The following is a 25,344-nucleotide window of genomic DNA, read 5'->3' as shown; positions in this document are numbered from 1 at the left end:
CCCTATGCCAAGTGATCCATCAATATAAGTAGGTCTCTAATGGCTGAATTGATGAGTCCTCATTGGCAATGATGTGGTTCACAGAGAATGACTCTGTCCTGTCACTATGAGTGGCTACTGACTAGCCATTTATGCAGCTGTCATTAATTTTTAATATTGTCCGTGCAGTAACTCACACAACTAATCATATGGTAATTTCACAATATTTTCCTTGCGTTGATATTGCTCAACCATCAGTCCAAGGCTGGATGTTTGGTTTTGCTCTCCTGCCTCTGCCCCTGAGGAAAGAAAAAATATAAAAAATGCATTAATCTTTGAGCCATACTTCAAGGTTCGTACTAGCTAAAGTTCATTGAGAGAGATTGAAAATTCTTAAACTTGTCATGTCATTGACTCAGACCCAGTTTGATGCCTGTGCTTGTCCAGTGTGTTGTCTCACTCTGTTGTCCACACACACACACACACACACACACACACACACACACACACACACACACACACACACACAGGGTGCTGTAGTTTGGAAATGGTGTGAGCAAGCAGCTCTTTGTGTGGTTTGCTGACTCAACCTGCCTGTCTGACCCTTGATGGTCTGTCGTGTCACCGCTCAGCTGTAGATGTAGCAGGCAGCAGGATGAGGCTCCGCTGCCCCTCTGCCCTGGGGCTGTGTGTGTATGTACACACTTGCCTGCATATCTGTGTATGTAATGTGTGTGTGTGTATCATTATTCATTGTGTATTTATTCCTTGTGTTATTCTTTTTTGATCATTTCTCTTTTTTTTATCTCTGCGTTGTTGGGAAGGGCCCGTAAATAAGCATTTCACCTGTTGTTTAGCAACACAATTTGATTTGATTTGAATGCATATCCGTGTGTGGGGGGTGTCTGGTGCAGCAGGCACTTTTAGTTAACTCTCACTGGAATCCCCAGACAGAGAGAGGCACACGGGGTCCTACGGCTGCCGAGATCTTTGGATCTTTGGATCAGACTCCCTGAGGGGAGTCTGCTAACATCAGCCCATCATGCATACTCCTTATTCGTCCACTGCCTGTGTTCCAATAGAGCTGTTGTACAGCTGTAATGGGTACAGTAAACAAGGCCATGTTAACCTGACAGTATTTTACTGCTGTGGGTAACGCATACAGTTCTGCATTCACAGTTCATATCTGCATTCTGCTTTTAAATACTTTATTTTTCCCTAGGGAAAATTTGTGGTGTCAGATACAACCACAGACAAGTCATTACAATCACACATAGCAGTGCATTTTTCATCCTCACTTTGCATTTTGACATGTTTTCCTGCTATTACCTGACCATGATGGAATGGTGTGCAACATAGTTTAATGCATGCTATTAATACGTTGGATCAGACCTGTACAGTGCGTGTGTGCTCTCTGAATAGCCAATGAGTTGTGAGGTTGAGTTGGCTTACGGTGTGTGATGGCTGTAGCCCCGGGGCTATGTCATTTGAAGGGTGGGTCTGACACTGGGCATGATTGACTGCCAAAATGCACAATCTCTATCTGCTGAAGAAGAACAGAGACAGATATTCAGCTGATGTGGCACTCTCCACTAAAATCTTAAATAATACTGTTATAAAATGTCATCCGTCTCAGTACTACCATCATCTTGTTTTAATGTTAGCTTCCCTTCTTTTATTATTATTACTTACCGTTATTTTACCAGGTAAGTTGACTGAGAACACGTTCTCATTTGCAGCAACGACCTGGGGAATAGTTACAGGGGAGAGGAGGGGGATGAATGAGCCAATTGTAAACTGGGGATTATTAGGTGACCATGATGGTTTGAGGGCCAGATTGGGAATTTAGCCAGGACAACGGGGTTAACACCCCTACTCTTACGATAAGTGCCATGGGATCTTTAATGACCTCAGAGAGTCAGGACACCCGTTTAACGTCCCATCCAAAAGACGGCACCCTACACAGGGCAGTGTCCCCAATCACTGCCCTGGGGCATTGGGATATTTTTTAGACCAGAGGAAAGAGTGCCTCCTACTGGCCCTCCAACACCACTTCCAGCAGCATCTGGTCTCCCATCCAGGGACTGACCAGGACCAACCCTGCTTAGCTTCAGAAGCAAGCAAGTAGTGGTATGCAGGGTGGTATGCTGCCACCCCAGAGATGTATGTTTCATATACTTTATTATCAAATGTGGAAATCAACATTATATATAATTGAAATGGGTCTGTAACTTTTCGAATTTCCCATTAGTCGAACAATTAAAGCTAATGTTTTCACCAAGTTGTCACTGTCGACACCAAAATAAAAGTTATCTTCTGCTCCGCTGCATTGACGTCATCTCGTCTCCCTACACTGATGTGATAGTTACCACGGTAATTCAGCTGTGCCTGTGTTTGTGTCCTAATCACTGGCTGTCCTGTCAGAGCCTGTGAAGTAATCAACTATTCTTCCCCACTTCCATGGAATAAAAAGGCATCTGGCTGCATTGTACACACTGCATGTGTCCCAAATGAAATCCTATTCCCTATATAGTGCACTACTTCTGAACAATGCCCTATGGGCCCTGGTCAAAAGTAGTGCACTGTAAAGGGAACAGGGTGAATCTGGATCGCACCCACTGTACAGTGATGGTGCTCTGATTGAAAAGTTTCCATGAAAGCCTTTTTACCCCCAGGTTCTCTGGTTGCTGATGACAGATATCAGTTAGCAGACCACCCACCCCCTATTTACCTCAATCTAAAATATATTTTCAGCTATTCACTGTATAATGGGACTATGTTTGGACAGTACAGTAGCAATCATTGCTTTCTCCTGATTGCTTTTAGTTAGTAGCATACAGGACTGAATAAGAACGTTTGACATGTTTTAGATTTTTTAAATAAGGCTGTAAGTCGATCAGAATAGGCACTACAAGCATAGGGAGTCTTTTCCATAGAGATAAAACTAAATCTATGGTGTGTTCACTCACAAGGCAATGATCACTGCTTACATAGAAGTGAGTTACAGGCTATGCCTGCCTTTTTATAACCCCTCACCACCTTATCAAGCTGCCAAACCCCAGTGACTTGTAATAACTGATGATGAAAAGAGAAAGTATTTTTCCATTAACACTGTCCAGACTTATTAGATGTGTTTCACTAATTTTACAGAGGCAGCATCAGTTGAAGCTAAAGCTGATGAACTGGCCTGGCCTTGGGGAGTTTAATGCAAGTGTTTAGGTCTTAGGCAAGGTTACTCATCACGCGAGCATGGTTCACTGAAACACCTCCCTTACAAATGCTGCTTTCTCAACCGCCCATGTTTTCTTTTACAGGTTGTATGCTGTGTTTTGGCCAGTCGGCTTTTTTCCGCTTCAACCACCCAGAGGAGGCGTTCAGGATGAAGAGCATGATGCCAGAGGGAAGCAGGGGCTCTGGTGGGAACTACAGAATTCACTCAGGTAATAAAGTACTGTCACAGGTAATACAATACTGTCTCAGGTAATGCAGTACTGTCACAGGTAACACAGTACTGTCATAGGTAATACAATACTGTCACAGGTAATACAATACTGTCACAGGTAATACAGTACTGTCACAGGTAACACAGTACTGTCATAGGTAATACAATACTGTCACAGGTAACACAGTACTGTCACAGGTAATACAATACAGTCACAGGTAATACAATACTGTCACCGGTAATACAGTACTGTCACAGGTAATACAGTACTGTCATGACACACTCAAGGTATAGGCCTACCGTTGTATGAACTAATCATACAGAAAAATGTGCAGAAAATCAAATGTAGATGTCCCTCTGGATGTTACAAGATACATTTTTTGTGAGCACTTCACTTGAACCCTCTCAAATACAACGCTAGCATAATATTCAGAATACATGGCCGATGTCCGTTTATGCCAACCTACGTTGGAGTACAATGACACACACTGAATATAAACTACTGGGGTATATCTAAAGGTAAGCAAAGGGTTAAAAGCAAGGTATTATAAAGACATTTTGAATACCCCGTCAAATGAAAAGACACTGAATAAACAGGGCTACACTTCCTGCACCCAAGGTCCTTGTTTCTGTGTCGCCACAGATGAATGGCTCAGATTGTTAGTGGCAAAGGAAGCAGCTCCCTTACAGGTGCTGAGTTCCACACGCCACAGAAGGCCCCCTATTGCCTTTCCATTTCTGGCCTGGGTGGAGACAGGGTGCAACAGAACCCTGGTTGCCTAGCCTGCTGGCCCTGGTTTCACACCATGCATGTTTTATGAGCTTCTCATTCCTCTCTAGGCAGAGGTGTTCAGCCTCCTAGCCATGCCCTGTCCTCTCCTCGCAGGCACAGTGGAGTGTGTTTCCCCTTCTTGACCACCTTTGGGGGATCTGTCCCAGCATCTTGTTATTTCCTTATTTTGTTGCGTGTTGCCGACGTGCCACCGGTGATAAGTATAGCGCATATACATATTGGGTGTTGGGATCTTCCTGGTTTGTTAATGAATGCTTTTCACTGTTGTTTAAAGGGCTTAATTTCTCCTTAGATGTGTATTCCTTGGTGTGGTCGGTAGAGAGTCTCTGTTCTTACTCTTGAAGTACTTAAATTGTGGATTTATTGTGTCACATTAAGGTTGATAGATTTGATTTATGAGTATGATCTCTAAGACATTTCTAGTGCTTGCTTGGTAACACAAGCCAGTCACCAACAGTACATTGCAGTAGGCCTATACAGTAGTTCAGCCACGCTCAGTGAGCAGCTCTGACACATTTCCTACCAGGCTCATTCGTATGCCAGCCAGGCAAGCTTTGTTGGCTAAGCACTGCTTATTTTAAGTTGAGGGGTATCTTTTACTGTTTCTATTTTTAAACCTCCACCCTATTCTTCCATTTTCCACTTCCTGTGTGTTTCCTCAACCTTTCCTGCACCGCACCCTTTTCCCTGTGTATTTTAGGTTAACAGAGGGGATTTAAATGCCCTCTTTATCTTAATGATCTCCTGGCTTCAATCTTAATATTCCATCATTTCAAATGGTTGGGCTCTGCCTAGAAAGTCTGATTTAGCTTACACATTCTACAACTGTTTTTTGATGTAGTCAAAATCACTCTGTTCATTGTCTATTCAGTACAAATTACAATAGGCAAGGAAATATATCACATTGTAGATAACCTAGAAGACTCAATACTATATAGCCTAGGCATATTATTAAATGAAGTATGAATGACAGTATGATTTCACACTAGTTTCAATGTTAATGTCACATGCACAAGTACAGTACAGTGATATGCCTTTCTTGCTAGCTCTAACGCCAACAATGCAGTAATCAATAACATTGTAATACTAAAAATAACAAGGTAGAACAAAAACACACTAGATATAAAAATAAGAACAACACGATAAAGTAAGCATACTATATACAGCAGGGATCATCAACTAGATTCAGACGCGGGCCGATTTGTTCTTGAGCAGATGTTCGGGGGGCCGGAACACAATTACAAATAATTTGTAGACTGCAAATTGACCGCAAGAAGCCCAAACCAATGCAGTATAATGTTTGACTAAAACATCATCATTTAAAGCTTGCTTACATTTTTATACGATCATATCTCTCTATTATGTATGGGAATACCTGGGAACATATTTCTTAAATTAAAATATCTTGGAGCTGATTTCCTGGTGTTTTTACAGTCTTTTATGTCCTGCAATGGAAAAAAAGATATACATTATCAGTCAAAAGTTTGGACACACTTACTTTTTGAAGGGTTTTTCTTTATTTTTACTATTTTATACATTGTAGAATAATGGTGAAGACATCAAATCTATGAAATAACACATACGGAATTGTGTAGTAACCAAAAAAAAGTGTTAAACAAATCAAAATATATTGGAGATTTTTCAAAGTAGCCACCATTTGCCTTGATGACAGCTTTACACACTCTTGGCATTCTCTTAACCAGCTTCACCTAGAATGTTTTTCCAACATTTTTTAAGGAGTTCCCACATATGCTAAGCACTTGTTGGCTGCTTTTCCTTCACTCTGAGGTCCATCTTTTCATACAACTTAGCCAAATACATTTAAACTCAGTTTTTCACAATTCCTGACATTTAATCAGAATAAAAATCCCTGTCTTAGGTGGGTTAGGATCACCACTTTATTTTAAGAATGTGAAATGTCAGAATAATAGTAGAGAGAATTATTTATTTCAGCTTTTATTTATTTCATCACATTCCCAGTGGGTCAGAAGTTTACATACACTCAAATAGTATTTAGTAGCATTGCTTTTAAATTGTTTAACGTGGGTCTAACATTTCGGGTAGCCTTCCACAAGCTTCCCACAATGAGTTGGGTTAATTTTGGCCCATTCCTCCTGACAGAGCTGGTGTAACTGTGTCAGGTTTGTAGGCTTCCTTGCTCCCACACGCTTTTTCAGTTCTGCCACAAATCTTCTATGGGATTGAGGTCAGGGCTTTGTGATGGCACTCCGATACCTTGACTTGGTTGTCTTTAAGCCATTTTGCCACAATTTTGGAAGTATGTCATTGTCCATTTGGAAGACCCATTTGCGACCAAGCTTTAACTTCCTGACTGATGCCTTGAGATGTTGCTTCAATATATCCACATAATTTTCCGTTTCTCATGATGCCATCTATTTTGTGAAGTGCACCAGTCCCTCCTGCAGCAAAGCACCCCCACAACATGATGCTGCCACCCCCGTGCTTCACGGTTGGGATGGTGTTCTTCGGCTTGCAAGCCTCCCCCTTATTCCTCCAAACATAACGATGGTCATTATGGCCAAACAGTTCTATTTTTGTTTCATCAGATCAGAGGACATTTCTACAGAAAGTACGATATTTTTCCCCATATGCAGTTGCAAACCATAGTCTGGCTTTTTTATGGTGGTTTTGGAGCAGTGGCTTCTTCCTTGCTGAGAGGCCTTTTAGATTATGTCGATATAGGACTTGTTTTACTGTGGATATAGATACTTTTGTACCTGTTTCCTCCAGCATCTTCACACGGTTCTTTGCTGTTGTTCTGGTATTGATTTGCACTTTTCGCACCAAAGTACGTTAATCTCTAGGAGACAGAACGCATCTCCTTCCTGAGCGGTATGATGGCTGCGTGTTCCCATGGTGTTTATACTTGCGTACTATTGTTTGTACAGATGAGCGTGGTGCCTTCAGGCATTTGGAAATTGCTCCCAAGGATGAACCAGACTTGTGGAGGTCTACAATTTTTCTTCTGTGGTCTTGGCTGATTTCTTTTGATTTTCCCATCATTTCGAGCAAAGAGGCACTGAGTTTGAAGGTAGGCCTTGAAATACATCCACAGGTACACCTCCAATTGACTCAAATTATGTCAATTAGCCTACCAGAAGCTTCTAAAGCCATGACATTGTTTCTGGAATTTTCCAAGTTTTTTAAAGGCACAGTTAACTTAGTGTATGTAAACTTCTGACCCACTGGAATTGTGAAACAGTTAATTATAAGTGAAATAATCTGTCTGTAAACAATTTTTGGAAAAATGTCTTGTGTCATGCACGAAGTAGATGTCCTATCCGACTTGCCAAAACTATAGTTTGTTATGGCTGCAATCCCGTTAACGGGATGATATGACAACAGCCAGTGAAAGTGCAGGGCGCCAAATTCAAACAACAGAAATCTCATAATTAAAATTCCTCAAACATACATGTATCTTATACCATTTTAAAGGTAATCTTGTTGTTAATCCCACCAAAGTGTCCGATTTCAAATGGGCTTTACAGCGAAAGCACCACAAACTATTATGTTAGGTCACCGCAAAATCACAGAAAAACACTGTAATTTTTCCAGCCAAAGACAGGAGTCACAAAAAGCAGAAATAGAGATAAAATGAATCACTAACCTTTGATGATCTACATCATATGACACTCATGGGACTTCATGTTACACAATACAAATATGTTTTGTTCGATAAAGCTCATATTTATATCCAAAAACCTCAGTTTACATTGGCGCCATGTTCAGAAATGCCTCCAAAATATCCGGAGAAATTGCAGAGAGCCATGTCAAATAACATAAATACTCATCATAAACTTTGAAAGATACATGTTTTACATTTAATTAAAGATCCACTTGTTCTTAATGCAACCGCTGTGTCAGATTTCCAAAAGCTTTATGGCAAAAGCACAATATTTAATAATCTGAGAACAGCGTTCAGCCACAAAAGGAAGCCATACAGTTACCCGCCAAACTGTGCAGCCAATAAAACTCATAAAAAGCATTATAAATCTTCACCAAAGTTACCTTTGCTTTCTTCGTAGGAATGCACTCCCAGGACTCCCACAAGACATTTTTGTTTTGTTCGGTAATGTCCATCATTTATGTCCAAATAGCTATTTTTGTTAGTGTGTTTGGTAAACAAATCCAAAGTCAGGAAGCTCGTTCACTAAAAGCAGACGAAATGTCAAAAAGTTCCGTAACTGTCAGTAGAAACATGTCAAACGATGTATTGAATCAATCTTTAGAATGTTTTTAACATAAATCTTCAGTAACGTTCCAACCGGAGAATTACATTGACTTCAGAAATGCAATGGAACAGAGCTCCCTCTCATGTGAACGCGCATGGTCAGAGCATGGCCAGGTCATGGTAGACCTGACTATTTCCTGTCTCCTTCGGCCCCACTTCACAGTAGAGGCGTTGGTACCGCTTGCTTGGCGTTTCCCCTTGCTTAGTGGTGTTGCAGACTCTGGGGCCTTTCAAGACAGGTGTATATATACTGAGATCATGTGACAGATCATGTGACACTTAGATTGCACACAGGTGGACTTTATTTAACTAATTATGTGACTTCTGAAGGTAATTGGTTGCACCAGATCTTATTTAGGGGCTTCATAGCAAAGGGTAGTGAATAGATATGCACGCACCACATTTACGTTTTTCTTTTGTTGAATTTTTTAATACATGTTACTTGGACTATTTGGACTATTTTGTGTATGTCCATTACATGAAATCCAAATAAAATCAATTTAAATTACAGGTTGTAATGCAACAAAATAGGAAAAACACCAAGGGGGTGAATACTTTTGCAAGGCACTGTATATGATAAACAGAGTAGCAGCAGTGTGTGTGTGTGTGTGTGTGTGTGTGTGTGTGTGTGTGTGTGTGTGTGTGTGTGTGTGTGTGTGTGTGTGTGTGTGTGTGTGTGTGTGTGTGTGTGTGTGTGTGTGTGTGTGTGTGTGTGTGTGTGTGTGTGTTAGAGCAAATGATGGAGTGAATGTTTGTATGTGTGTCGGAGTATCAGTGAGCGTAGTGTGTAGGGCTCTGTGAATATGCATAGAGACAGTGCAAAAGTAAGAATCAAATACAAAAGGTCAACTCATATAGTCTGTGTAGCCATTTTGTTAGCTATTTAGTTTGCTATTTAGCAGTCTTATGACATGTGGAATTGAAGCTGTTCAGGAGCCTGTTGGTGTCAGACTTGGTACAGCTTGCTGTGTGGAATCAGAGAGAACAGTCTACGGCTTGGATGGCTGGAGTCCTCCTTTCACACCTGATATAAAGGTCCTGGATGACAGGGATCTTGGCCCCTGTGATGTACTGGGCTGTCCGCACCACCCGCTGTAGCACCATGTGATCGAGGGCGGTGCTATTGCCATACCAAGCAGTGATGCAGCCAGTGAAGATGCTCTCAATGTAGAACTTTTTTGAGGGCCCATTCCAACCCTTTTCAACCTCCTGAGGGGTAAGAGGCGCTGTCGCTCCTTCTTGACAACTGTGCACGTTTGATTTGGACCTCCTCCAGTGCAGCCCCGTCGATGTGGATGGGGACATACTCCCTTCTCCGTTTGCTGTCATCCATGATCAGCTCCTTAGTCTTACTGACATTGAGGGAGAGGTTGTTGTTGGGGCCCCACACTGCCAGGTCACTGACCTCCTACCTGTAGGCTGTCTCATCGTTGCTGGTGATCAGGCCTACCACTGCCGCGTCGTCAGCAGACTTGATGATGGTGTTGTAGTCGTGCGATGATATGGTGTGTGGGCCTCCCACTACAACTCGGAAAGCCATGCAGTTTATTAGGCTACAGATTAAATAAGTTACGAGGAACTTCACAGGGTTTTGTGAAAGTACACAGTGATGAACTTGATGCTGCTTTCCAATGAATATCGAGGGTCTTATTCTGGTGAAATGATCGATGCTTGACTGCCATTTGACAAATACAAATATTCTCCTTCTTATCCATAATAATCTCATCATGTAGTCTAGCCTACTGTACCCGCACAGCCTACCTGCACTGTATTTGCAAGCTGTCGGCTAGAGCGCAGGTGCCCCAGACCCAGGTAGGCACATTTGCTATTTAACGTAACAGTTTTTGTGACAAAACTATAGGTAGGGTTGAAATGGAAACAAATTATTTTATTTGGAACATGAAAACTTAAGCAAAACAATGAACGTTGTGTACACTAGGGCATTACGCACTGATTTTTATCCGCAACAAGTCTGGTGGAAACAGCACTGGTGTGAAAATGTGACATTTTTAAAATGCAGATTCTAGGATATTTGCATGAAAATCTGTCGCTAATTGGATGGAAACCTAGCTACTGTGATTGTCTTTAATTAAAATAGCAAAAATACATTTCTCAAGCACAAATTCAACCAGTCTGGGAGTGGTTTGAGTCAGGGACCTAATTGGAGGAGTCTAATGGGAGGGATATGTAACATAGAAACTAGCTGTTATTGGAAGAGGTTTGAAATTCTCTTTGTTATTGGTCTATTTACTTTTACCTCCTAGTGATTCCGCCAGGCCAAAACTCCAACTAAGCTAAACACATTCCAGGCAGTCTTTTCAAACGAATCTTACTCTCAAAATATATTATCATAATGTACACTATTTCACAGTAATATTCCAACCTCATAGTGTGGAAATATATTAGATATAAAGCACAGTAAAATCACGTTTTTGACTGCACTGCCCCTTTAAGAAGAAAAACAGACGACATAGGTGCCGCCCCCGTAAATCTAGCAGGCGGTCACATCAGCACCGTGGACAGGGAAGGGAGGGGGAGCGAGCAAGCAGGATAGCGGCGCCTGGCACACGAAACCCGGCTGGAATATCACGTCGGCAGAGGCTCTCTCAACCTTCCCGGGTGCGGAGACCCAGGTAGGCTACAACAGGCTTCGGTAAAGGCAGCTTTATTGAGGTAGGAATGCCGGGCTCCAGCGTTTGGATTTTAGCTGGGCTATAAGTCATTATTAACGATTTAGTCGCAAGCTTACCTATTAATGTCAGTACTGATAATTATTATTATTGGCGCTTTGGTGTTGTACATTATAGGGTCCGTCCAGGGACAGAGAATAATGTATTTTCACGGTCATTATCTACGTTTTAGACATTGTGGGTCTATTCATATTCTGAGACGTTTGACAAACGAAATGCTGGCGACGTCCTACGACCATGTGGCCTGCTGAGAAAATAACGGGGAAAATGAATAACCAAATAACCGAAAATATCCATATAATTGTAATATACAACAACATGTATTGGGGCCATATGGTGGTCGTGCTGTCACTCAAACGTCATGATGCTTGGATAGTTTTCTGCTTAGAAGATGAAGAGCTCTGGTTGAGTCATTGTAGAAAGACCAGGCTGATAGGCTACTCCCAGCTCTTTGCTGAACAAATAGTGGTTATGCATTATTTGTAAAGCCACTTCATCATCCAGGGCGATGAGATCATCTTTATGAATAGAACGCAAAATCACATGGGCTATTTAATTAAGATGGTTATTTAATGCAGTGATACACAGTAGCTTGTTTATCCTGGACTGAAAGTAGCCTATTTGAAGGGGATTAAAACAGAGCTGGATTTAGAATGGCTTTCACTTTTGGCATGTGCATGATATAGACATGTCACATAAATGTGTTCACATACATATTCACATGCACACAGTACATATTTCCAAATACAATAGTTGCCAAAGGTGCAATTTTAAACTAATTTGTAATGTACTGTACAGTGACATTGTATCGCTATGACATCTTACGGCAAGGTATTTTTGATTGTGATGTCTTTTCTTTACATTATTTCTATTTTTAGACAATAGAAAATAGCCCTAGACCAAAGTCAATAGACAACTGAACAGTCTGCAGACATGGATCCACTAAACTAGACATGACATTGTCTGTGACTTAATGGTCAACCTTCAACATGAGGACAATAGACAACTGAACAGTCTGCAGACATGGATCCACTAAACTAGACATGACATTGTGTGTGACTTAATGGCCAACCTTTAACATGAGGACAAAAACACAAACTCTGTGCTACTTAAATTCCAACAAACATGAATGACATCTCGCTCACATGTTCCCACCATATCCATGTCATGTCTGAATGTAAACCCAACTGGATGAATTGATAAATATATATATATATATATTTACATACACATACATACTGAGTATACCAAACATTTAAAAACACCTTCTTAATATTGAGCTGCACCCTCCCATCCTTTTGCCCTCTGAACAGCCTCAATTTGTCAGGAAATGGACTCTACAAGGTGTTGAAAGCGTTCCACAGGGATGCTGGCCCTTGTTGACTCCAATTTTTATTTTTTTATTTCACCTTTATTTAACCAGGTAGGCAAGTTGAGAACAAGTTCTCGTTTACAACTGCGACCTGGCCAAGATAAAGCAAAGCAGTGTGACACAAACAACACAAAGTTACACATGGGATAAACAAACGTACAGTCAATAACACAATAGAAAAATCTATATACATTGTGTGCAAATGTAGTAAGATTAGGGAGGTATGGCAAGGCCAATGCTTCCCACAGTTGTGTCAAGTTGGCTGGATGTCGAACCATTCTTGATATACACCAGCAGCGTTATTTTCACGTACATCAGATAGGTGCAGTGGAATGTGTTGTTTTCCAAGGTCAGACACAGTAGTACAACGCCCCTGGAGAAAATTAAGGTTAAGTGTCTTGGGGATTTGAACCAGCAACCTTTCGGTTACTGGCCAGACACTCTAACCGCTAGGCTGCCTGCCATCATACCAATGATGACATTGCTTATTCCTATTAGAGCCTATTAGCATATCATATTAATACCATAGGTTACACCTGGATGTCCCCTTGTTCTCCCTAATCTACCACATTGACATTATGGGGAGGCAGCGAGTTGCCTGAGATTTCGATTGAATTATCACTGTGCCCTGGCCTGCGCTGCTCTCCAGCCACACACTAAGTGGGTTATACTGGCACATTTTCTCCTCAATCTTTATCTATCTAAAGCCTGTCTTTTGCAGGTGTCTCTGTCTGTCTCTCTCTGTCTCTGTCTGTCTGTCTGTCTCTCTGTCTGTTTGTCTCTCTGTCTCTCTCTCTCTGTCTCTCTCTCTCTCTGTCTCTCTCTCTCTGTCTCTCCCTCTCTGTCTCTCTCTCTCTGTCTATCTCTCTCTGTCTGTCTTTTTGTCTGTCTGTCTGTCTGTCTGTCTGTCTGTCTGTCTGTCTGTCTGTCAGTCTCTCTCTCTCTGTCTGCCTCTCTCTGTCTGTCTCTCTGTTAATCTTTCTCTCTGTGTTTCTCTCACTCTTTCTCTGCCTCTTTTATCCCTCCTTTTTCTCAGTAGCATTTCTTCATGCAAATTGTGGATTGGGTAAATCAAGTTGGGCAGCAGGTGGGTTTAAATTTAGAAGCGCTCTAAGATAATTGATGGATTGAAGTGTAGCCAACCTATAAAACATAAGTGCCAATTGTAGGTACTTGTGCTAAGGACTCTGGTTAAATCATAAAAGTAACAAGACACTTTATATTAATGAGAGGTGATGCAACCGTAAGATACAGTCAATTTATGAACTTTATGGTCCATTCATTTCTCTCAACATCATCTCATTATCTATTCAGCTCTTAGAGCCTATATCTGTTTCTATCTGGTATCTATACTGTATAATATATATATATATATATACCGTATATATTGCAGTGATCATAGTCTTTACTCATAGTATAGCTTAGTGAGTGATCATAATATTTACTCTGACCACCCTTTACATGTATGTGTACTGTATAGTAGGCTGTGTACTGTATACCTGAGACTGATATTAGTTATGTATTCCCTACAGATACAGTGAGCCTGGTCAATGGGAACCATCAGTCAGGAGCGTCCCAGTCGCGCCACCCAGCCCCCGGGGAGAGAGACTCCCGCTCCGAGCATAGTGCCATCGTCAGCTCCATCGAAAAGGACCTCCAGGACATCATGGACTCCCTAGTCATGGATGATCCCCAGCCTTCCTCTTCAGACCACCCCATCCCCCACTCCCCGCTGTCCCCCATGGTCAACGGAGGAGGCCGATACCTCCTCTCCCCTCCCACCAGCCCAGGAGCCATGTCGGTGGGCTCCAGCTATGAGAACACCTCCCCACCCTTCTCCCCCCTATCCTCTCCCTCGCCGGCCAGCAGCGCAGGCAGCTACACCAGCCCTTCTCCCAGCGGCTGCCTGGACCCCCAGGACCCATCCCTGCCCCCCGTGCCGGTCCGCTCATCCAGCTACAACTACACAACTACACCACCCATCCCCCAGCCAAGGACCATACTGACCAACTACAGCCCTGGCGGCGGGGGGCAGAGGGTTTCTGAGAGCCCTAGGCACCAGAGGAAAGGTCTCCTGGAAGCCCCCCAGAGCCCCAAGCCAGCCCGCAGAGGCCAGAGCCTGGACAGCCCAGGGGGGGTGGGTTCAGAGAGTCCTAGACTGACCCACCTATCTGTTGCCTCAGCCGATGCCGGGTACATGGGCATGGGCAGGAACGCAGTGCCAAGTAGCCCCAGACTCACGGCGAAGTTCCCCTACACCTCCACGTCCTCCTCCTCATCCAGTCCCAGGACGAAAGCGGGCACCATCCTCCAGGAGCGCCCGGCCAGCCCCTTCAGAGAGCAAGCGGACCACTCCCTCACTTCCAGCCCCTCCAGACAGCTGCTATCCCAGCCCAGCAGGGCCTTTCAGCCTCCCCTGGACCCCATCGTCCACATCATCCAGGGGGGCTCTCCACTCCAGCAGCACCACCCCTTCCCCCACCCCCGCACGCTGCAGCCCCCAGAGAGCCCTCGACTGTCTCGCAGGAACCTTGAGCTCAGCAGCGGGGGCAGCAGCATGAAGGAGCTCCCACCTCTCAGCCCCTCCACGGCTCGCAGAGGGGTGCCTGTTCTCCCGGGGGCTCTCCCTGGAAGTATCCCCACGTTGAGAACGCCTGAGAGCCCATCATCATCATCATTGGCGAAGTTGGGAGTCCCAGAGAGCCCCAGGCTCCTACGCAAGGCCGGGTCCCCCGCGGAGGACCAGTTTGGCAGCAGTGTGGTCCGAGCCCGCAGCCCCTCCCCCACATCAGGGTTGATGATGATGGAGAGTGGGGGAGGGGGGAGGAAGGCCAGCTTTGGGAACGCCCTCTCCCCTGCTTACAGCCTGGGCTCTCTGCCTGGCTCCTCGCCTCTCGCCAGCCCCAGGGGCCATAGGAAGATGTCTGGGGGCCCCCGGGATCAGAGGGGCCCCCACCCAGGCATGCGGGAGCGCAAAAACAGCATCTCTGAGATCAGCGACAACGAGGACGAGCTGTTGGAGTACCACCGGCGCCAGAGAGAGGAGAGGCTCAGGGAGCAGGAGATGGAGAGACTGGTAAGTAGAGCGGCCTGCTCTTAGCTGGATCAACTGGTAGCTGTGAGCTAGGCTAGTTGTTCACACCAATCATCATTGACCTACGTGATGCAGGGTAATAGCAACCTAGAAGTTATTGGATTAGTTGAACAATATTTATCCAAGTAATAAATTACCATTCATTTTTCATTCATTTTTCTACTGGTCATCAAGATGGTCTAGGGCGGTGGTCACCAAAAATAGGAACGCAAGGCTTTATCGTTGTTTTTTTTCACAGAAATGTTTGGCGATCGACTAGGCATGCCTTGGAGATCGGCCAGTCGATCGCCAAACATTTCTGTGAAAAAACAAAAACTATAAAGCTTTGCGTTTCTATTTACATTTTATTATTCCTATTTTTTAGCTACCCTTTGTGCCGGGTAGGCAAAGTGTTCCCATTTTTAACCATTTCATGTGTCTGAAGGTACAAACTCTGCCTTCCCTACGGGCCCGGAGAGCAAATCAAGTGCACTATAGGCCTACCGCTGGCCAATCGGATGGCTCAGATTGCCTGCAGTAACGTAGCACACGTTAAGTTAAAGAAAGTTACAGCAAAGTTGATACTGTGAGATTTGAAAACTTCTAAAACCATGACTAGAGAGAGACTGTCAACGAATAGAGCAAAGAGCGGCTGTTTTTATTAGTGAGTTCTAGTGTAAGTTCTTACTCAGCACTGTCAACACTCTATTCAACACTTTTATAAGCCATAAAATGCACGTTCTTCCTACTTCCACTTGTGCTACAACCAGCACTGCAGCTGTAGTGAATGAGTAGGTAAGTGTCTCGTTATTATTGGGGTCTTGTGTCTTTTTTAATATTGAGGAATATTTCACTCTCTCTGTTCATAGGAGTTACAACATGAATTTGTGCATGAAATAATGCCGTGCCGACTCAAGTTTCGCCCTCAGCTGAAAGGCAGTGTATCTTTTTGGTCAGTGTCAGCGGAGGAAAGGGAGAGCGGAGGTATGTTGAGGCGAGCCCTCAGTCGGCTGCTCTGCCGCTCCGCTGTGTCTCATTGCTACAGTACTGTTTTTAATAGGTTCATGTTGTATAGGCTTATGTTTTTGGAACAGACATCAGCAAAATCTGAGCGGTGGATCTTGGCTTGCATTTTGACTCAGAAAGGTTGGTGACCAGTGGCCTAGGGGATAACTCAGCCGCCTGGGAATATTCCCAAATCCATCCAGCTCCTGACACTATGCTGACAGAAAAATCTCTCTCCCTGCTTGTAGCTCTCTCTCTCTCCACTATTTATCCAATAAAAACAACAATGAAATCAGAACGTTCTTAGATGTGCCCCCTCATGGTTTTCACATAAGAATTAAATCAGAATTATACCGTCATACACAACATGTTTATGATGAAGCTACTGGATATGCTGAGCTGTAGTTTGGCTTATAGCCTTTTTTTAACCACCATGTTTAGCCTCCACTCAAGTGTTCCTCCACATGACCAGTTAACCATTTGTTTAACATAAGAGGATGGGAGTGGAGAGCACAGTGAAGTCCATATTTGTGAGGAGTTGGGATTGTAAAAAACTCTGAATCCCGACTGAAACCTTCTAATCTGCCAACGTGCGGTGACTAAACGTCCAGGTTTTTCCATGGCAACCCCATTGTTTGTTGTCCTTTTTTGCACTGAAGAGGGGAGGGAGCGGTAGACATCTTGGATCCGTCTGTGTCCCTGATGAAGCGCCTGAGACAATTTCCTTTTATATCTGTGTGATGAATACTCGTCTGCCTCCTTGTAGGTACACCATAGCAATAGAATGATTAGAATGGGAAACCCCCCTCAGACCTTGGCAATATGAAGTTAGTCATGGGTACATTCTATTTCTATGAGTAGGGTGCTGCTGCCAAAATGAGGGCAGTTCTTTTGGGCAGAGGAGGAATGACTTGCAACTCTGTGTACACTGGGCTACGCTCTGGTTACCAACAGGAGCATTACTTCCATTACACAGCAGTAAAACCATGTCTGGCAATCCCAGAATGGACACAATCTGTCTTTGTCTCCTCCGTCACCACCATGTGTTGGAGTAGGCTGCTGCCCTAAATGTAAGAGAAATGTCTGTTCCAATTCAACGAGAAAAGCAATTGCCAGGATTGTTAAGGACAAAAAGGTCCCCCAACCTTATCAGTTAAATTGTATTTGTGATTCTCTCTGTATGGATGGGGTTTAAATTGAAAGGATGGTTATTACAGCGAACCATAACGACCTTTGCCGTTTGCCGAAATATTGACATAGGACAGAATGTAAATAACAGAAGGAATCTCGGGGAATGTACATAAGCCACGCGGATAAGGCATGTGGTTTATGGAGAAAGGTGCTAAGGGGGACAGATTGTAGGGATTTACGTTTTCTTTGTCAACTGCCGTTCTGACTTTCAAAATGTAAGATGGGTGGTTTGGCAAATTACGTAATGCTTGCGTGTAGTAACCTTGTCTGAAGCCAGAAGGCTTATATTAGCTCCCTGAGCAAATGCCTAGGCTTTAGCTTAGTGAGCTAGCTATCCCATGTGTAACCAGATTAAGCCCCTGGCATATGAGCTTTGCCACTGGTATGATAGTATTTTCTTTGTTAGGAGGGATCGAGAGGGGTGTTATATGTGTTCACTGTGAACCCAGGTGTGCTCAGCTCATGCAGCACTGAATGAAGGATTTGGATCCCGTAACCATTATTACCATGAGCTATTTCTGTATCCATTTTAATCGACCCAAAGATTCTGTTCTGTCCGGGTCTTTAAGATCCAGCAACTAGACACAGAAAGAACTGTGCAGAGCTAAGCATGACATATGGTCCTTGTAAGTGGAAGGCCATAGACTCCTGCAAGATGGGGAGAGACAGCGCAGCGAGCCAAGCGTGACACAGGTCCTCAGTGTCTCTCACTGGAGCTGCCAGGGGAAGTGGGAGGGATATGGGGTGGGGGGAGGTGTACAGTCCAATGATTGAGGCTATATTTACCCCAAAAGAGCCACACTTTCTCTACCCAAGGACCCTGTCTGTCTGTCTGTCTGTCTGTCTGTCTGTCTGTCTGTCTGTCTGTCTGTCTGTCTGTCTGTCTGTCTGTCTGTGTTCGTCTGTCCGCCCGCCTGCTCTGTCTATCTATCTGAAAGAAGTCTGTCAGTCTCCCAGCAACATGCTGCAGGCCAAGCCAGGCCAGGGGTAACTAACTACACTTTGTCGCCAAGTTATTTCCGGATGCAGTCAGTCAGACCCTGGGGATCAGTGTCATGCCCGAAGCAAGGAGGTATGCTGGGTACAGCTATCTATCCCTACAGAGGGAGGCAGCACAGGCTCTCTCTGGCATCCTGAAACTATCAGCACGGTTTATACATAAGACTTGTTTACTGTACCAAGCATACTCAATTATTTGAGTGTTCTGGAAAGACATTTGTGTGATCTGTGGACCGAAAAAGTGTTCACCAGGGACGACATCATTCGTACCGTCTGTTTACAATGTTCACACAGCGCCTTCATTCTCTTTCATCCAAGTATAATGTGCCTCATAAACCAGTGAAACGGTATCTTCTAAGATGTTATTTTTGCCAGCCAATCAGAGGTGAGCTCTATATCATATAGGAGTCCAGACAGTTAAGGATATTATTTCTCACATCTGAGCTGCCTTTGACACATGGTTGCTTAGTGAAACACTGCCTTTGCAAAGACAATTGGCATATGGCGTTAGTCACTGGCTGGCTGCTCTGACTGTCAGACAGTGTTGTGAAAACGCCAGTCTACTGAAGATGATTTCATTGTTGTAATGAGAGGTCCAAGGATGATGAAATCACATATTCCATTACCTTTATAATGCTGACAAGTTTTGTCATGCTCACAGAAACATTTTTAAACTTAGCTAAACAAAAATACCCATATTTGGGTATATAGGCCTCCCGGGTGGTGCAGTGGTCTAGGGCACTGCATCGCAGTGCTAGCTGCGCCACCAGAGTCTCTGGGTTCGCGCCCAGGCTGGGCTGGGTTCGCGCCCAGGCTCTGTCGCAGCCAGCCGCAACTGGGAGGTCCGTGGGGCGACGCACAATTGGCATAGCGTCGTCCGGGTTAGGGAGGGTTTGGCCGGTAGGGATATCCTTGTCTCAGTATGTAAAAATGTAATAAAATGTATGCACTCTACTGTAAGTCGCTCTGGATAAGAGCGTCTGCTAAATGACTAAAATGTAAATGTAAATGTACATTTGTCAGCTGATCGTCTCAGAATTAGCATGGATACAATTTAGGTTATTATTGTTCTCTCTAGCTCGAGGGACATGCAGTGCATTTGAAAAGTATTCAGAACCCTTGACTTTTCCACATTTTGTTACGTTACAGCCTTATTCAATAAAAAAAAACATTTTTAAATGTCTTCATCAATCTAAACGCAATACCCCATAATGACAAAGCAAAAACAGGCTTTTAGAAATCTTAGCAAATGTATTAAAAATAAAAAATTGAAATATCACATTTACATATGTATTCAGACCCTTTACTCAGTACTTTGTTGAATCATCTTTGGCAGCGATTACAGCCTTGAGTCTTCTTGGGTATGATGCTACAAGCTTGGTACACCTGTATTTGGGGAGTTTCTCCCATTCTTCTCTGCAGATCCTCTTAAGCTCAGTCAGGTTGGATGGGGAGCATCGCTGCACAGCTATTTTCATGTCTCCAGAGATGTTCAATTGGGTTCAATTTCGGGCTCTGGCTGGGCCACTCAAAGACATTCAGAGACTTGTCCCGAAGCCACTCCTGCATTGTCTTGGCTGTGTGCTTAGGGTCGTTGTCCTGTTGGAAGGTGAACCTTCGCCCCAGTCTGAGGTCCTGAGTACTCTGTAGCAGGTTTTCATCAAGGATCTCTCTGTACTTTGCTCTGTTCATCTTTCCCTCGTTCCTGACTAGTCTCCCAGTCCCTGCCGCTGAAAAACATCACCACAGCATGATGCCACCACCATCATGCTTCACCGTAGGGATGGTGCCTGGTTTCCTCCAGACGTGACGCTGGCATTCAGGCCAAAGAGTTCAATATTCGTTTCATCAGACCTGAGGATCTTGTTTCTCATGGTCTGAGAGTCTTTAGGTGCCTTTTGGCAAATTCCAAGTGGGCTGTCATGTGCCTTTTCAATTTAGGAGTGGCTTCTCTCTGGCCACTCTACCATAAAGGCCTAATTGGTGGAGTGCTGCAGAGATGGTTCTCCTTCTGGAAGGTTATCCTATCTCTACAATGGAACTCTGGAGCTCTGTCAGAGTGATCATCGGGTCCTTGGTCACCTCCCTGACCAAGGCCCTTCTCCCCTGATTGCTCAGTTTGGCCAGGTGGTCAGCTCTAGGAAGGGTCTTAGTGGTTCCAAACTTCTTCCATTTTAAGAATGATGGGGGTCACTGCGTTCTTGGGGACCTTCAATGCTATAGACATTTTTTGGTACCCTTCCCCAGATCTGTACCTCCACACAATCCTGTCTCAGAGCTCTATGGACAATTCCTTTGACCTCATGGCTTGGTTTTTGCTCTGATATGCACTGTTAACTGTGGAACCTTTTACATAGACATGGTGTGCCTTTCCAAATCATGTCCAATCAATTGCATTTACTGCAGGTGGACTCCAATCAAGTTCTAGATCAGTGGAAACAGGATGCACATGAGCTAAATTTCGAGTCTCATTGCAACAGGTCTGAATACCTATGTAAAAAGGTATCTGTTTTTTATTTTCTCTCTACCCCTCTCTTTCTCTTTCCCTGTCTCTTTCACCACTTCTCTTTCCCTGTCTCTTTGTGCATGCAATTTTGTCTGTGAAGAATTTCTAGCAAAGAGAGATTGACTTTTCAGAGTCGGTGAGAATGTCAGAGAAAAAGCTTGGCTCTTCACAAGAGAGCGAAAGGTCTTCTCTGCATGACTGGCGTCTTTGTCAGTGTTCACATGGATTAGCACACCAAATATACCCAGCACACTAAATATAACCAGCACACCAAATATACCCAGCACACCAAATATACACAGCACACCAAATATACCCAGCACACCAAATATACCCAGCACACTAAATATAACCAGCACACCAAATATATTCTTGGCTGTACTGTCCTGTCATCGGACAACGTGGCTTAGGTTTAGACCTAGAACAATACCCGGTCAGTCACTGGTCAAAATCTGTGGTCAATCATAGGGCTGTTGCGGTGACCGTATTACCGCCACACCGGAGGTCACGAGTCATGAAGGCAGTCAAATTCCACGTGACCATTTATTCACGGTAATTAGGCTTCTCCAAGCTCTGATGCTGCTGATGGTCATTAGTAGCCTACCAAAACTTGCTAACTGCCTGGAACTCAGCACTCTATTGTCCCTATAAACACCATGACATCAATGCAAATGTAAATGAAAATCTTCTCAAGCACTTCATGAGAGCCCATGAGCTCATGTTGCGCAACATTTCTATAGGCTATGAAATGTGCGCGTGAAAAGAGAGTAATGGCCTCTATTAAAAAGAGGAATATCCCATCATCTTTCTATAGGCTAGGTCTACTATATTTATTTCTCAACTTTCCTAATATTAAGTACATTGCTTATCTTTACAACAGGAGTATAGCCTACCTGGCTGGCATGAAAATGAACCACAGGAAAAACATCCTCCATTCTCCATTTAAGTGCAGAGATGACATGTATTTTTTCCCCCTGCCCCTGTTTCGAGACAGGTGCATGATAATGGTCCATTCTAAATCAAAACGAATTTCACACGTATATATTCATTTTACACATACATACATTTTTGGTAGCATTGCCTTTAAATTGTTTAACTTAGGTCAAAGGTTTCGGGTAGCCTTCCACAAGCTTCCCACAATAAGTTGGGTGAATTTTGTCCTATTCCTCCTGACAGAGCTGGTGTAACTGTATCAGGTTTGTATGCCTCCTTGCTCGCACACGCTTTTTCAGTTCTGCCCACACATTTTCTAGAGGATTGAGGTCAGGGCTTTGTGTTGGCAACTCCAATACCTTGGCTTTGTTGTCATAAAGCCATTTTGCCACAACTTTGGAAGTATGCTTGGGCTCATTGTCCATTTGGAAGACCCATTTGCGACCAAGCTTTAACTTCCTGACTGATGTCTTGAGATGTTGCTTCAATATATCTACATAATTTTGCTTCCTCATGATGCCATCTATTTTGTGAAGTGCACAAGTCCCTCCTGCAGCAAAGTACCCCCACAACATGATGCTGCCACCCCCGTGCTTCACGGTTGGGATGGTGTTCTTCGGCTTGCAAGCATCCCCCTTTTTCCTCCAAACATAACCATGGTCATTATGGCCAAACAGTTCTATTTTTGTTTCACCAGACCAGAGGACATTTCTCCAGAAAGTACGGTCTTTGTCCCCATGTGCAGTTGCAAACCATAGTCTGGCTTTTTTATGGAGGTTTTGGAGCAGTGGCTTCTTCCTTGTTGAGCTGCCTTTCAGGTTATGTCGATATAGGACTCGTTTTATTGCGGATATAGATACTTTTGTACCTGTTTTCTCCAGCATCTTCACAAGGTCCTTTGCTGTTGTTCTGGGATTGATTTGCACTTTCGCATCCAAAGTACGTTAATCTCTAGGAGACAGAATGAGTCTCCTTCCTGAGCTGTATCACTTTTGAATGATAAAGGTAAGAAATAATGCCTTTTTAAAGAAAATCATATTCGCGCACGTCATGTAACCTAGCCCATAGGCCTATATGATTTGATAAGCTTTATCACAACTGAAGTGGCCAAATAACTTCTTAAAATTGAGCACATTAATCCGCGTTACAAAGGGTGTAGAGCCTATCTGGCATACATAAGCAGCGCGTGAGTTTCAAGTTTGGGGAGGATAATTTTCACCCTAAAAATGCACCTTTATAATAAAAGCATTAAATGCAAAATCATATTTGTGGTTACTTTTGAGAATTATGTTTTTGCACTAATGGAACATTCGCGCTTATAGCCTACTGCCGTGTGCGCATTGCTGCTCTTATAATGTGAAGAAATAGTCTAATAGTTTATCAACATTTTATGTTAAATGTTCTGATCTGTTGTGTCAGCCTTATTGCGTTAAAGAATGTTTTTTGATGCTAGTGGTTGTATTAATTTGGGATCTATTTCATCTCACAACTGTCCCAGACTGTATGGAATATTTATTTCTCACACAGAATATAATAGGACAACTTTTGTACTATGGGGATAGTAGATTGATGTAGGCTAGTGCTTTTGCTGTTCGTTAGGCCTACTCATCTTGTTGGCTGACAGAGTAAATGTGGACAGGTCTTCCAATATCTTCAATATGCACCTCGGAATTGGATAAGGACGCGTGCTGTTGCGTCCCATATCTGTCTGTCTTCACTTGTAGCCTGTGAGAAAGACCAGATCACGTGATGGAGAGTGGTCTGAGTGCGAAGTGCTTCAGAGCAGCCAGCACTCAGGGAGAAGGGCTGCAAAAGGCATGGATTTTTTTAGTGTGCATTATGGCCACACAAAGGGGATGCCGCCGGGAAATTCGAACCATTATCAAGTGTTTCTCAAATTGTGAATGAGAGACTGACGAAGTGTGTACAGCCTGCGCAAAAACAAAGCAGAGCTCATGCCTTTCAAGCAGCTTTAAAAAAAAATCATCATTAGAGTTGCATTATGCAGCCTTACAATGTATTAAACTCAAAATGAAGCATATAGGAGTACCTATTTTTTTGTTAAAACAGAATAGCCGCATGTGTGCACTTCCTCAAATCGTTTGGAGAAAATATCCTTTCTACTTTATTCAGCTTTGTTCAATTGTATTCTTCATACTATAAAATAATTCCACAGACTTCTAAGCAAATCTCGTTTGCTAAATTAACTAGCCCACAGCCATATGGCATAGCCAGATCAGGACAACTCAGAGTATGCTATTTTGTTCTTCTGAAATAGACTCCATTTTCTTCATATCATGTTTCTTTAGACCTGACTAAAATAAATAATGGATTTATTGTGAAGGTGTATATTACATGGATTTATTAGACTTTTTAAAATGTAGATGTTCCAAAGGTCTGCATCAGTGGCTTGTAGACTGTGTGTGGAAGCCATGAAGTGATAAATGTGTTTGTTAACTAACGGTCAATTACCGTGAGCCCGACCAGTTATTTGCTTGACAATCACCGGCTGATGAAATTTGGTGACCGTCACAGCCCTAGTCAGGTAGCTGTGGTTGATTTTAAACACATGTATATTTTGTAGTTCTTACAGCAGTACACAACTTTATTATTCTAACTACATTCCATCATTAGGTATAGAGTTAGAAGCATCCATGGAGGCCTGTGTGTGTGGTTTTAAAGCACAGTGAGTATCGAGTTTACTAGCCAGGGAAGATTATAGTGATCCCCACAGCTTGATTGAGAAAAGAGAGACCCAGATTATCTGTGAGTAGACAGTAAGTAGCAAATCTCTCATTCATACTCCATTTGAAGGGAAGCTATTGTAGTCTAGTCTGTGCGAATAACAATAAATATGCTCTGTGTCTATTTTAGGTTCTCTGTGTCAGTTCTACCGCCCCATTGTCACGATTTGCCAAATACGGCACGCTACCATGCTGTTTCAAAGCAATCATTGGTTGGGTGCTTAAGATGGCATGTGAGGTGAACAAAAATATGTTAGGCTATCTGCATTCAGAGAACATTTAGTGAGATAGAGGTCACAGGGCTGTCACAATTATCATGTAATCGTGTGGCCGACTATTATGGACAATAACCACGATCTGACATG

General features: G+C 43.4%; 1 protein-coding gene across 13 annotated transcripts in view; it reads left to right on the top strand.

The window, feature by feature from the left end:
- Positions 1 to 25,344, top strand: part of LOC129822087 (pleckstrin homology-like domain family B member 1) — an 82,613-nt gene that overhangs the window by 21,697 nt on the left and 35,572 nt on the right. For all 13 annotated transcript variants that reach the window (XM_055880008.1, XM_055880002.1, XM_055880000.1 and 10 more), the window contains 2 exons: positions 3,294 to 3,419; positions 14,061 to 15,604. In XM_055880008.1, the coding sequence (XP_055735983.1) occupies positions 3,294 to 3,419; positions 14,061 to 15,604 (1,670 nt within the window). The remainder of the gene's footprint in view (positions 1 to 3,293; positions 3,420 to 14,060; positions 15,605 to 25,344) is intronic.

This window comes from Salvelinus fontinalis, chromosome 24 (genome assembly GCF_029448725.1).
Source record: "Salvelinus fontinalis isolate EN_2023a chromosome 24, ASM2944872v1, whole genome shotgun sequence".
Classification (NCBI taxonomy): domain Eukaryota; kingdom Metazoa; phylum Chordata; class Actinopteri; order Salmoniformes; family Salmonidae; genus Salvelinus; species Salvelinus fontinalis.
This window is presented reverse-complemented; position numbering and strand designations above follow the sequence as displayed.